Source organism: Podarcis muralis, chromosome 3 (genome assembly GCF_964188315.1).
Source record: "Podarcis muralis chromosome 3, rPodMur119.hap1.1, whole genome shotgun sequence".
Classification (NCBI taxonomy): Eukaryota; Metazoa; Chordata; class Lepidosauria; order Squamata; family Lacertidae; genus Podarcis; species Podarcis muralis.
The window spans coordinates 23597141-23611707 of NC_135657.1; the positions used below are offsets into that span (position 1 = coordinate 23597141).

The 14567-nt window shown below is 39.9% G+C and overlaps 1 protein-coding gene across 10 annotated transcripts in view; it reads right to left on the reverse strand.

Moving 5' to 3' along the window:
• EML4 (EMAP like 4) overlaps positions 1-14567 on the reverse strand; it is a 158653-nt gene that overhangs the window by 44016 nt on the left and 100070 nt on the right. For 3 of the 10 annotated variants that reach the window (XM_028724780.2, XM_028724776.2, XM_077925544.1), the window contains exons 3-7: positions 13156-13285; positions 10631-10819; positions 5921-6049; positions 4791-4816; positions 3882-3914 (exon numbers count right to left, since the gene is read on the reverse strand). In XM_028724780.2, the coding sequence (XP_028580613.2) occupies positions 3882-3914; positions 4791-4816; positions 5921-6049; positions 10631-10819; positions 13156-13285 (507 nt within the window). The remainder of the gene's footprint in view (positions 1-3881; positions 3915-4790; positions 4817-5920; positions 6050-10630; positions 10820-13155; positions 13286-14567) is intronic. The other 7 variants (XM_077925543.1, XM_077925548.1, XM_077925546.1 and 4 more) reach the window with 7 other exon arrangements.

The window sequence follows — 14567 nt, forward strand, 5'->3', positions numbered from 1 at the left end:
TTCAGCAGTACAAAATGGAAATGCTTCTACATACTGCAGTGGGGGAAAGCCGTCACATAGAGGCAATTCCAAGCAGTCCCTATATGATTTAAGGCCATGTTGAGACCAACTCTTATTTTCCTAAGGAAAGAGATCCTATTGTTTAAAATTCTGATCCAATGGTCTTCTTTTCACTTTGGAAAAACAACAGCACTAATCTGTGGTGTTGTAGTAGCACTTATATGATTTGGCAGCCTTTTCTGCAGGAGGTTTTCCTTCTACAATAATTGCAGAGTTGTCTCCAATGTTTCCTTGCTGCAACTCGAGGTGGAAAAAATAAATGCAGCAATGCAACGAAGTAAGAGATGAGATACGCATCTTTGCAATGTGGAGTAAGTTAGATGCGGAGTAAGAGACCCAGAGATGTTCATCACCTCTATTCTATGGCCACTTTCAAGGTGCTATTTTTAAAATTAAAAGAAATCCAAAGGCAGTAATGTATCTTAACACATGGTCTTAATTTTTAGAGCTCTTTTAGAACCATTCTGCACTAGGAAGGTAAATTGCAACGTGAGGAATTATAAGAGGTCAGAAAAACCCTTCCTTCAATTTATTCTGTTGGTTTTAAGGAACAAAAATAAATAAATTCCCTACATTAAAAAAGCTCTATGTACAAACTGCAAAGTGCTTCAAGAAGAAACCCAGCTTTAGGGAGGGGGTGGGCCTCATAATTTCATACATTCAAATCAGGTACTTAAGCATGTAATCCTGTATCTCATTTCCACCATTATTGCTGAAGGCATCTGCATGTAGAGACCTGCTGCCACCGGCAGCCAAGCATAAAGGCTGTATTTCACGTGCAGCCAAGTTAAAAGCAAAGTCCTTAAAATAGGTACTGGCACACAACTGCATCCTTGATCTAAAGCCAAACATGGCAGAAAATTTATTAAACCGTTAGAACAGATTCTAAAAGTCACGGCATGTTCTAGATGTTAGTTTCAAGGAATTTGTACGCTTTTTAAAAAATGCACGTACACTTGGCTATAGCTGCTGAGAGAGTTGAAGTGGTTTAAAGGGAAGGGTGCCCCCATGGGCATGCAATGGGCATGATGAATTCTTTTATTTAAACAGAAGAAATGTTTTAAACGATCTTCTGAATTTGAAGGCGACAATTACAAAAGGACAGCAGACGCCACGGAGGAAAGAATGCAATTGCCCCTTTGTAACTGCTGTTATTTCTGAAGACCAGAGACTCCTGAAAAACTAGAAGGAATTCAGAGCTGCCGAGTGGCTTGGACTCAACACAGTGGGAGGGCATCAGGAAACATGAGTAATGATAAGATTCCCATCTACATATGTGTTTATAGTGCCCACAGTTGAACTTGTTATAGTTGGATGTGTGAGGCTGTATGTAAACCACCCCCAAATGCAAGAAGGTTGGCATAAGCTTTCATGACCAGAGTCCACTTCATCAGATATCCTCAGTTGGCAAGTACATTTATATACAGGTGCAATGAGAGAAAGTAGACAGCAGGGCCAAACAGCAATAAAATAAAATAAAACCACCAGCTAGCCTATAACTCATGCAAACCTTAAATGTGTACACAACTGGCACAATGACCACTTGCAATATCAGTAATTTGTAATTTATTCTAGCACGACTGGTAGGAGAGGAAATAGTAATTACGTTATTTATTAAACATGTATAATGCCCTTCATCCGAAGATCACAACATAAAACTACAAAATGAGGACACATAATACATAATGAAAACAAACCAATAACTCGCCTCCTACAAAACACATATAAAAGGCCATGGATTGGCTGATTAAACGAAGCTCTGGTTACAGACAAACATTTTTGACTGGCACCTAAAGATATGTAATGAAGGCCTAAACAAACAGAAATAATGCTTGTTGACAAGTTCTAATTCATCAGTTCTATTCTGGAATCTCATTTTGATTTGATTTTTGATTTTTTTATGAGAACAGAAACTTTCAGGTCACCAAGGGGAAGGGCCATAGCTTAGAAACTTCTGGTCAGTAGGAGAAGGGGCATGCATTGCTTTTGGGGAAAAGGTTCCATGTTCGATCTCTGGTTGTCATCAGGTAAAGAAAAACCTTGGAGACAACAGATTCCGAGCAAATAATTTTATGTCCCACTTTGGGCAAACTGAGGTCAGTCTTATTTACGGTTTATTGAAACCAATTTCAAATCTTGACTTAGGAAGCTGCCTTGTTTCAAAAGAACATAGACGAACCAGAAGTAACAAGTAAAGGGAAGCACACGAATGCAAGAATCATGTAGGTTCGTTCCCATTAAGATAACCATAGTCTATCACTTCACTGCAACACAGAGACAGCGCCCCATTAGTTCAGACATCTGACAAAGGGGACTCCAGTGCATGACTGCTGATGCCATTGTAAGTGTTACGCATTTGAGGTGCAAGAAAAAGGCAGGTAGTTAACCTCCACACACAACATTCAGAGCTCCAAAGCTGGGTTTCACAATGGAATGAGAATTTACAGCTTCGTCCAATATGATTTCTCAACTACACCAGCAAGATTAGGAAAATGCCTGAAGGGCATTATAAAGTCAAAAGACTACCGGAGAAAGCTCCAACGGGGATAATATGTCAATTACCAAAAGTCATAGCCTTTCAGTTTCACAATCGCACTTTTTTCCTTCTCAACATCTTGCCGTTTGAAACGTATCAGTCGTTACGTAAGAAAATCAGACGAGACACCTTGCGTTCAACTGCTACTCACATCTGCATCCAAACCAGCTAACCAACAACATTAATTAAGATATTAAGCACACAGTTAAGTAATACAAGACTGAAAAAGCAAGATCTAACAGAAACAGTCCCATCAGCACCTGCTCAGACCTTTTGTGTACTCTATTATCCCCATTTTGAATTTTTGTTTGTTTGTTCAAATGAGTAAGTCAGTAAGATTGGACCCAAACATGGTCCTGAGTTCTAGGAATAGGGAAACCCACAAGCTCATTAAGGTCTATGCTCTCCTACATACCATATACCCTACATATCATCATAATCTACATACAGTGTGCCACAAGAGGAATGCAGAAGCAAACAAATGACACAATTGCGGAATAGAACAGATAGCTGCTACAAGGCAAGCAAGTGATCCGAGTACAGGGAAAGGAACCCCCAGATTTCTTCCAGCAGGGAATTGTGCAGACTACAGATTTGTGGAAAGCATAAAGAATAGAATTTGTGTGTGTGATTATTTTTTTTAAAAAAATGCAATGGCTATGCTCTATATGACATGCACATGAGCCAACATGCTCCAGGTTTCAAGCTTCATGCTTCAGTGACATTTGCAGATCAAAGCCAGTCATTCTCAATCAGGAATAATATTCTTAGCAGACAGTAACGATACATACACTGTTTTCTCTCTCTCTTTCAACAAGCCAGCAGCAGCCAGACAGAATTTACTGACAGAAACAAACTTTAATCTTTTTTTTTTTAATTGTTACCAAAGGAGGATATTTTCTGTTATTTGACTGCATAGTACACAATTTGTAACCCAGAATACCGAGGGTAAAAAGGGATCTTTTAGTTGGCATTTCAGGATACTGTTAGAAGACAATGGCCTGGATAATGTTTAATGTACATGTATATCATGTCCATTCTCGGAAAGAGGAAATTAAGCATATATCAATTAACATTTTAGATTTTGAGGGTGTGGGTTGGGGGGGAGGGATATGATGCTTCTTAATTACAGTATTGCATTATTTAGGTAAAAAATACAGGAATAGGTTTCTACTGAAATTGAATAGGTTGAACCCATGTGCTTTGGGAGACTAAAAAGCCAAATAAAAGATCAAAAAAGCATTTAACTAGGAAAGCAACCAGCTTGCATAATTTTAATCCTTACCTTGGCTGTTCTTTTCTCGAGTTGACATTTTTGCTGGTTATGGGACAGAAATAAAACAGCTTACAGGTGTCTCCTGCCTTGGGTGAAGTCTACCATTCAAACCCAATCTAGTATTTTTAAAATGCACATGGGAAACAGATATAGCACATCATATACGCATTGCAGATTTTCCTGTTTTTTGTTTGTTTTTTTAAAAAATGAATAGCATACAACATTCACAAGAGGCAGAATCCTCTTTGCTGAGACCAAGCCAATTTCAAGAGTGCTTGGGAGTTTCTCGCTCTGATCCAGAGCCTCGTGTGAATTATGTGCGCTCTACAGAGTGTTTGGACATGTGAGAAGCCTCGCTGGTTTATAAGCATGAAGGCAGCAGATACAAACCCACAAAGGAATGTGAATGTGGAGCAGCTTAAATGGAAAACCACTTATAAGCAGGTGGAGCTTCATGCATGCAAAGTTTCTCTGAGAAACGGATACTCTTTTCATCTTTATAGGTCTGGAGCCAATAGAGAAATGCCGCTGAATGCAGTATACAGTGGTAACTCGGGTTAATAACTTAATTTGTTCTGGAGGTCCGTTCTTAACCTGAAACAGTTCTTAACCTGAAGCACCACTTTAGCTAATGGGGCCTCCCACTGCCACCGCACGATTTCTGTTCTCATCGTGAAGCAAAGTTCTTAACCCGAGGTACTATTTCTGGGTTAGTGGAGTCTGTAACCTGAAGCGTCTGTAACCTGAAGTACCACTGTACTTTGAAGCAAGCCCTAATCATCATATTAAAACATGACTCAACTTGTAGATTTATTATAGTTATCTGAACTGGACATAGAAATAGATTTATCAGTCTTAGCAGAAGCAACAAGCTGACCTTGAGTAAAGGTCTACTCAAAAACAAATGTTTCCAATTACCTTGGCTGACGATGACATCTTTGTGTCTAGGGAGAGAAATGCAGGTTCAATTAATATATATATATTTATATAGATAGATAGATAGATAAACATTAACTTGAAAATAAAAGATGTTATTAAATGTTAGTTTGAGTGCCTAGTCAAGAGTGCCCAAACTTTTTCCAAAGAGGGCCAGATTTGATGAAGTGGACATGTGTGAGGGCCGACAAAGTTGTAAAGTTGTTGCCTTTTTTTAGGATTGAAGTTGTTGAGTTTTTTTTGGGAATTTTGCCCCAAAGTTGTTCATGTTATGAAACTATGTTGGGAAAGAAAGCTTTGGAACAGACACCTAACTATAGTGAGTAGAATTACATAGTCACCCTCTATCCGAAAGATGGATAAAACACATTTTTCAAAATGGCATTTTACAATTACATAACACGTCTAAAAGCTCTAATTAAATAAATTTATCTTCTTAAAGTAACCTGGTGTATTGTGGAATTCAAGCTAAAATATCCAGTTAAGCAATACTAATCCAATAAAGAGCTGATTATTCCAAGCCAGGTATTTAGGGTGGGGGGGAATACTCAGTTCCAACTATCTATCATCTATCTATCTATCTATCTATCTATCTATCTATCTATCTATCATCTATCTATCTATCTATCTATCTATCATCTATCATCTATCTATCATCTATTTATTTATTTATTGTAGAAGGCTGCAATGCATGCAGCGCTTCACCCAACAGATAGAGCTGCATTGTTTGAGCTTTGTTCATACATTGCACTGAACACTGGTGCAAGCTGTCTCTACAAATGCACAAGTTTTTGAGTGAAACAGTATGCAGCTCAAACGCTTGTGTACAGATTGTGCACTCACTGAATGCTACATGTGAGTAACTGTATGAGTGTATAGCTTAACTATTTGTGCCCACAGGGTTTGTATACTCTGATTGTATACTCATTCAATGTAACACACGAACTGGAAAAGCGGGAAATTCTAATGTTCAGGAGCATCAGTTGTGTATCGAAGAACGACAGGAGTTACCATAAATCAGGGTGAAGGACCACACAATGATATAATACACATTTTACAGAACTTTAGCATTAACTCAGGAGAAAATGTTCGGCACTGAATCAAGCACTTACTTGTCTGCATTCTTGCCACTTTTTGATATCAATTTGGAGGCAGAGGTTGCCCTCATTAGTTTATTACGACTCTCTTCTGAACTTTCCCATGCACTGTGTGATTTTTCAAGTGTTGATGATCTCTTTACACTAGAAAACAAGCACATTTTATGTCCGATGTTAAAGCAGGAGTGAATGATGCCACGTAACAATTCGTGCTGGAAACACAGCAGCTCAAGCAGCAGCAGATGAAAGAGAGGCCAGGCCAGGACATCCTTCAAGCAAATCCAGAAGACCCCAGAAATAAGGATAAGAGAAAGCGATCTAAATGGATGTTTGAAAACCGTCAAAAGGGCAACTTTAAACCTAATCAGTATAATGTTGGAACACTGTCAAGTGCAATGTAAATGCCATTTTAAAAAAGTATGCGCTATGCTTTCTCATACTTTGCAATCTGCATCTATTATTATTATTATTATTATTATTCATGCTAAATCTAACAAAGGCTTTCATGGATGAGTAGTCTGATCATCCAATGCACCATCTGCAATTCAAAACGCTGCAAATGCAGATTTATTAAAAGCATGCTTCTAATTTGGTTTGGTTTTAGATTCAGGACGGTTATAGGGGAAGATGCTAGTTCACATCACAATTCCACAGTTGCCCAATAGACAGCCTAGCAACTTATCCAGTTAAAACAATTTCCGGAAGGATGGTATGCGAAAGCTACCAACGGCAAGTTTATTTCTGCAAGGCCTTCAGAAGCTAAAAAGGGGGGAAAGTGACAAAAAAGTTAGGAAGTCAAACATTAGGGGGGAAAAGTGCACACAGACATTTCTTTATGCTTTGGCAGATTAATATGCTAAACCCAAGAACAAATGCCTTCGTACAGCCAAATGCCAGACAGGAGAACAGACCAAAGTCCACTTTAAGTTTGTGCAAGATAACAGAGAAAGAGTTTATGAAAGACTTAAACATGCATTAGTTGGGGCTATATCAAACACTATGCTTTTCCTACGCAGGAAGCATTGCCATTTAGAGGAAAAACACACAAGCCGGATGTGTAGCAATTACAAGTTTATCTACTTTGCTATGTGTCCAGGTGCCGGGAAATGATATGCGGCTGCAGCGTCCCAGCAGGTATGCATATGCAGAAAGAGTCACAGGTATACAAAGGCTTCAGTTCAAAGGTGCTCTGGCATAAGCAGACATTTCCACTCACGCAAGATACCCTCTTTTATGCTGAAGCCTGCAGGGCCCCATCTCACGCTGCTGGGGGTCCTCAGACCTTCAACACGGGCTTTTCAAGGAATGCAGAATGATGCAATGAGAAGGAAGGGGCAGGAAAGACCAGTATAGTGAGAGGAATTCTGCTTATGTGTCTTAGGAGCCAAGCAGTGTAGGAAAGTTTATAATAATTGAATTAACTTTGAAGTAAGAATTTCTGGAATCTCTCCCCACTCCCCCTTTTGGAAGTATGACTGATGCAACCATCTTCTTGAAATCCTTTGTTAAGGGAGAGTTAAAGTTATTCCCCCCCCCCCCTTGATCTTGAAGCACCTTCCACCAAGTTAAATGAATTTTAGAATTTCTGCTTTAATTCATGTAACTCTTATTGTATGTTTTCCGACAACTCTTAACTGCTGGTGTGGTTGGTTGTTCTGTGTAAAGAATTTAAGTCTGATTTTAGCAAGAGATTTTAAGGGTTATTTATCTGGCGCTGCTCTCAGTAACGGACCATATTCCTTTGCGTTTGGAAGGTCCCAGATTCCAATGCCTGGCATCTTTAATTAACACGACTGGGTAGCAATTAATGGAACAGAACTTTGCTTAAGGCCCCTGAGAGCCTATGAGACAATACTGGCCGTATACACACCATACACTTAAAGCACACTTATTCCCTCACATAATCTTGGGAACTCAATTTGCTCCTCTCAGAGCTGCAATTCCCAGCACCTTTAATGAACTACAGTTCCCAGGATTCTTTGGCAGGAAAATTGTGTGTTTTAAATTTATGGTGTGTACGCAGCAACGAAGGAGATGGTCAGGCAGCTGGTATTTGATTCAATTATCCAACTGAACTGGATTCAATTATCCAATTCTGGAGTTATTTTAGGGTACTAAAATTTGATATATTCTGAAGGTAAGGTTTAATAGTCGTGACCTGCTATGGGGTTTCTCTCTCTTGAAAAAGAACGGCAAGATAGAATAACAACAACCACTGTATTTGAATAATTTCGGAGACCGTTCCAACTGCTACTTTCATTTGCGAAAGGATTATTGTTTCGTTTTTATCTTTTATGTATATTTTTTGTTAAAGTTTTTCTTGGTTTAGAAAAGTACATGCATTGTCCTTTTTCAGGTTGTACAGTCTGTTTCTGTTTATATTCAGTTTATATAGTTATTGCTCTGAAGCACTGAGAATTTTTATTCCAAGGACATAGCAGTTCATTCTTTCCCAGCTTTATTGTTCTCTTCCAGAGAGGTTTGTGCCCCAGAACTACAAGTGCACTGTGGGCGCTGCTTGTTGTTTCTGCACTCTGCCCTAACCTTACTGAGAACCCACTGCTCAGCGATAGATCACATGCTCTGCCTGCAGAAAATCTCGGGTTCAATCCCTGATATCTCCAGCCAAAAGAGTCTGGAAGCAGGTGATGAGAAAGACTTCTGTCTAAGACTCTGAAGGACCTCTGCCTGGAGAACCAGATACTGGACTGGACAGTCTGACCCGGTTGGTGTAAGAAACTCCCCGTGTTTGTACAGCAGCAAGCAACATCTGAATTTGTAAACTGATGAAAAAGGGATAACAAAAGCCCAGTGCACTGGTCTAGGGGTGCCTCTGCATTGTCCCTGTTCTCCCAGCACCCTGTGCGGAATGGTGCAGGTACTGGCAGAGACTTCAGACAGGAATTTATATCCCATCTGTCCATTGAACAGTCCTGTGCAGAGAACTCACTTTCTTATGCTGCTTGGTTTAGAGGTGTGCAATAGCATCCAGTACCACCCTGATGCAGCACTTAAAGGCTGTTTTACACACACGTAGAAAAATCGTGGGTGGTTTTGTTACAGGCAGCGCTGTTGCTCAATTAATGAATGGTCTTTGTTCTATTTTCTGGTTTAAGGCAGGTGTTTATGTGTGATATTTATATTAATTACCTCAATGGGTTGCAGCCTAAAACTTAATGTAATTGCTTGAGATGCAAGGGAGTTCTCCAAGGCGCAAGCCTGGGCAGTGTGCATGGAGGTCCCAGATAACAAGATCCCCCTTCTCAGCCTCGCTAGTGTGGTCCAAAGGAAAGCAGAGCAATATGTTGGGCACCGACTTGGTTGCCAGAGTTGCCAGAAGGAGGCATACAGTTAATCTAGGTGTAAAGAACTGGATATTGTTGGTGAACAGAGGAAGGGGCCACTGTGCACCCATGCAGAGACTGAAAAAGAAGGCAAAGCAACACACTGAACAGCTGTATGAGAAACAAGGAGCCAAAATTAAAGTTTGCAAACTATACCAAGCAGACCCGAGAGCTATTAGTATGCCATCACGCACAGGCAGCACAAAGTATTAGTTAGATATGTTTACAGAAACTATGGAACGCATTTAGATCCAAATGTAATCGTTGCAGATTTCTGTTATGGTCATAGACGTGAATGCTGGGCTCAAGCTCATTAAACTGAAAGTGTCTCTACCGCGTTTACAAGAAAATCGGTTGTATCAAGGGTGGTTGGGTAGAGGCTGATACAGTCAGAGTAGGTGGCAGCAGTGGCTGGTGGGACTGCATTGCGGCTTCTTACTAGGATGCAGAGGGCCAAGGCAGCTGGAAGGCAGGCATAATGCCTATGTACCAGTGGGAGCTCTGGATGGGCTCGGCCAGTATGTTTGCACCATGATTGCCTCCCTGATGTGTCAGCTCTTGCCCTCCACATCCTCATTAAATGAAGAATTCAGTTGAGTGGCCAAATGCCACTGAGAGTAGGGAGTCCACGCTCAACAGGGCTGTTTGGGTCAGCCCCATCACTCTCACACGAATTTCCCCTTTCATGCCAGATGCTTTACTGTAGTATAAAGCCCTGGGATTGGGGCTCAGAAGTGGACTTGTGGGGGGCAGCTACTCTCTGGCAAACAGTGGAATACCATTCCTTTGAAAAGAGGAAAGGGAATATCTATCCTCATTTGGCTGGTTCACATGTCACTTTAAACCATGGCTTTGAGTTAATGCTCACAGCCTGGAATGGGCCTGCTCCATGGACTCATTTCTGCCCCCCTCTTGGCTCAGGTTCAAGTGTCATTTTCCACAAAACCTCCCTAGCCGTTAGACATGAACCAGGGATTGTGCTTCATCAAAAGCCACCTTCATAAAGCCATGGTGTGCAGCTAAGCTGTTTTGAAACTGACCAGAGCTTGTCATAAACCAGGACCCCTGGTTCCAACAAGCCAGGATTCGTGAAAAGTGAACCTAAACTCTGAAGTAGTCCAATTCCCAGGGACTGGAGCTGGGGGCTGCGGAGCGTCATTGTCAGAGAGACAACATGTGTGTCTGAGATTCTCCTAAACCTTCTTCCAGCTCACACATATGCTGTGCCACTAAAAGCATGGTTTAGCACCATGTGCAAACCAACCGGTTATGTTAATCTTTTGGAAAATGGTTTTATAAAAGACATAGGCATGCTTTTAATTGGGAGCAAAGCGCAATGTTAGTATCGTTGCAACCACTTCCTAGCTGTGTACTTGGGTACTTAGGAAACCTTTTGCCTGGAGCAGAGCTCTTGACTTCTGGGGTCTGCCTGTGTGTTGGGAGAGTCTGTGCAGAGGGCTGGGGAGAAGGTGAAGGTGATGCTTGAGTTTGTGGGTTTTGATCATTAGAATGAGAGTCCTCTTTTTTCTCTGTTTGTCCGTGAAGTTTTTCCTTCCTTTTTTCTGTACCACTGAAAAACAAAGTATAAGAAAGAGGTAAAGATTGTATTTTTAAAATGAACGCAAAATGGAGAAAAGCGAAAGGGGAAGAAAACCCAACACAATTAAAACATTTGTGCAAAAGAAATAATATGTCAGGTTAACGGCTACAGAAACCAAATATGCAATTCATTTTCTTCATAAACAGCTTGCTTTAAGATCTTTTATTTATCTACCAAACATAAAAAGTGGTTCTATTTTAGATTACATAAATCATCTGAAACTCACAAGTATAGGTTGTTATGTGCTGTATTGGTGTTCACATATTATTATTATTATTTTGCAAAAAGCAAGCAGTTGCAACAGAGTAGTTTTTATGTCTAATATATTTCTAAATCATCAAAATTATATGTCCTCACCTTCTGTAGATGCACATTTAGTGTTCTGAAGAATAAACTAGAGCTTTGGTCTCAAATGCACCCCCAAATTTATCATGCATATTTCTTTTCCTTAAGAATTTTTTGAAGGGTTGAATCCAAGGGTTTCCTTTCTGCTGATGGAAGGCTCTTTGATCCAACAGGGATCATCCATCAGCAGAACATTGAGGAGGAGATTTCTGGCCCTGCAGCCCCCATGCTATTTCCTTAGCTGTTCCCACAGGATACCTGAACCACCTGCAGCAGATTTTGGAAGTCTATGGAAAGCTGCAAGCTGAGGAGGGATTGGTAAAAAAAATGTCCCTCCCCATTCTGCTGATGGAAGACTCCATTGGACCAAAATAACTTCCATCAGCAAAAGCGATACTGTTGGATGCAACTATAGTTTACATTTTTGAAAAATAAAGTTAAGAAGAGGGGGGGGGGGGTAAACCACTGCTGCAATTAACTTTCAACTTTTTCCAGGATCTCTGACAAAGCAATATTGTATGGAAAAACAAACCGTACGAAATGTCTTACCACTAGAGAAAACAACTTTGAAGTTTATTATTATGACAGATGTATTGGCAGCCCTTGCTTGCTGATATTGTGACAGTCATCATGCCAGTTATCCTACAGTGAATCAAATATTGTCTTTCTTTCTTTTTTGTCTCTTCCAGGGTAGTTACATCCTGAATCAAGACTCGTTTGGAAGTGACAGCTAGACTTCAAAAGGAACCACTGATGTTCTGCTTGCTATTAAAACATGTTACAAATATTGATGATTTAAGCAGCATTTCTACTAATATGGCATATATCATACTTGATGGGGAATTTTAAATTCAGCATGCATGAGCTAAGATCATTAACTCCTGGCGCAGAGATGGGAAAACTGGTCCTTGTGATGTCATTGGACTACAAATCCCACCTTCCTCGATCACTGGCCATTCTGGAAGGCCACAGGTTCCTCATCTCTGCTATACTGCGAAACTATCTTATTCCACCATGGATAGAGCAATGAAATTTCAAAGAACAGCAATTTGGACTTATTTGCACATACAACAACACAGGCCATTCCTGTAGGTCAAAGGCAGAAGGGATTAAGGGATAGGCTGTATTTAAACCACAAACAATGCAGACATCAACACAACCATCATCATGCAAATGGGCACATGGCAGATATATGGCACAGACCTGCAGAGAAACTGCTTCAGCTTTGTGTCTTTACTAGGAAAAGCCCTGAGATTTTCAAATGCAACAAATAGAAAGCTTTAAAATAAATAAATACGCTCAGAATACCCAGGACCTATAAATATATCAGAATACCACACAAACATGTTTTTGTTAGCTTCTGGCCATCAGGCAAACGGTTAAGAAAAGTAGTTAACTTCAGCTTCTATTATCCTCCCTATCTCTTTTTTTTGTCTTGGGCTTTCGATAGACAAAAATGGAAATAACTGACCCTAAATCAGGAAGCAGGTAAAACTAGAGGCAAAACAAAGGGAGAATGAAGGCAGAATAGGCTTCTATTCTGTGATATAGCCAGCCATTTTTTAAAATTTCTAATAACAGTAGTAATACTTGTAATAGTAGTAGTAACAATAACAATAATAATACCCATGCTGACTACTGACATCAGCCACACTCTTTTTTTGTGTGTGTGGTGCCTGTAGAATGTAGAAATGTGTTTTAATTTTATCAGTGATTTTATTTATTTTTGGAGTGTTATAAACTGCGTTTTTCAATGGTTAATTTTATAGTTTTGTTCTTTTTGTAAACGGCTTTGAGGTTTTTATTGCAATCATGCGGCATATAAATTATTGCGAATTATTCACAAGTGAGGTTCCTGGATGGGTAGGGATTTGAACCCTGCTCTGTGAACTGAGTACACTCTGACTTGTGTTCCACATTTCTCAAGTTTATGTATTTACTGTTTCAAGGGCGAGGTATACCTTTTAGCAGCAGACGAAAGTGTTTCTTTTCGGGCTATTGGTATGGAAGGGCTGTGGCTAGTTTTTCTGCTTCCTGCACTTCCATTAGTGATGCAGGACAGGGAGATAGCTTCACGGAGGCCCGGCTGACCTACGAGAAACACAATGAGAAGGTAATTCGTAACAGCCTTCAAAAACATCCCCCACTGACATTCAAATTGTGATTTATCACATTTGAGATTGGCTTTGATAGAACAACAGTGAAGATAAAAAGGCTGCACATCTGGTATATGTGTGGCCGGCTTGTCAGTCAACAACGGTACTTGAGTGGAATCCAAGCAAAACAGCCCTTTGATATCCTTAAAAATCAATAAACCACCATTTGGAAAAACAGTTATAACTTGCTCCCCACACCCCCGTTTTATACAGGAAGCATTTTTCCTTCACACAAAATAAATATTACTTTTCCGCCCACCCAAGCTTTCAACATTGTCATACTCTGCAAAGATTGTGAATACTGTAGAAACAAATAATCAAAATAATAATCAAAACTCTATATGCATAGTTAACGAAACAAGTAACTTGTAGACCAGAACTTGGAGTGCATTTGTTGTTGTATAAAATACTGAAATGGAAAATTTAACTTTAAAGTTTCTTTCTTTTAACTTCAAAGACTATCATTAGGAATAAAAATAAACCAAATACCATCAGGTTGCCAGATGTCATTTGATTGTTTTGGGTTATTATTTTTAAAGGATCCCTCCATACTCTAGGATCAGAGAGCAAGATTACAATTAAAGTGAAGTCTAGGAAAACAAATATATTTATATACACACACACTAAGTCAGACTAAAATGCATCTTGCCCAGCACTGTGACTCCATGGAAGACAGAGTACATTGTCATCTACAGAAAAGATTCCAGGCCTTTGTCATTTTTCCTCTCTTTTCTGATAACTTGGCCTTGCAACTTATTCTTCAAAACCCTCCATGGGTTTTGGCCACCAGATGGCTCTTATTTCATGACCACCATCATTAACATACTGCTTCAGTTTAATAAGATGAGCTACTGTCCATAGCAATATTTTCCCACTGCACACCTGATCATGACAGCTCGCCATTACATTTATTTACTTAATATGGTCTGATGACAATGAATACGTAAGAATGTACACTAATAGCTCGTACTGCCCTGTCTGTTCTATAAGGAGATGGTGACGATATCTAATATATTTATATTTAGTAGGGGGTCCCCAAACTTTCTGAGTCTGGTGGCACATTTGGCAATCTAACAAACTGCTGTGGGCACCATAAATTTCACAGAAGAAAGTTTGAAAGAGAGCTCCCCAACAGGCAGAGCAGCTACACAAAGACACACAAAAAAGGAGGCAACTCCCCCTCCCTGAACTGGAAATTCAGAAAACCATTTAAAAAC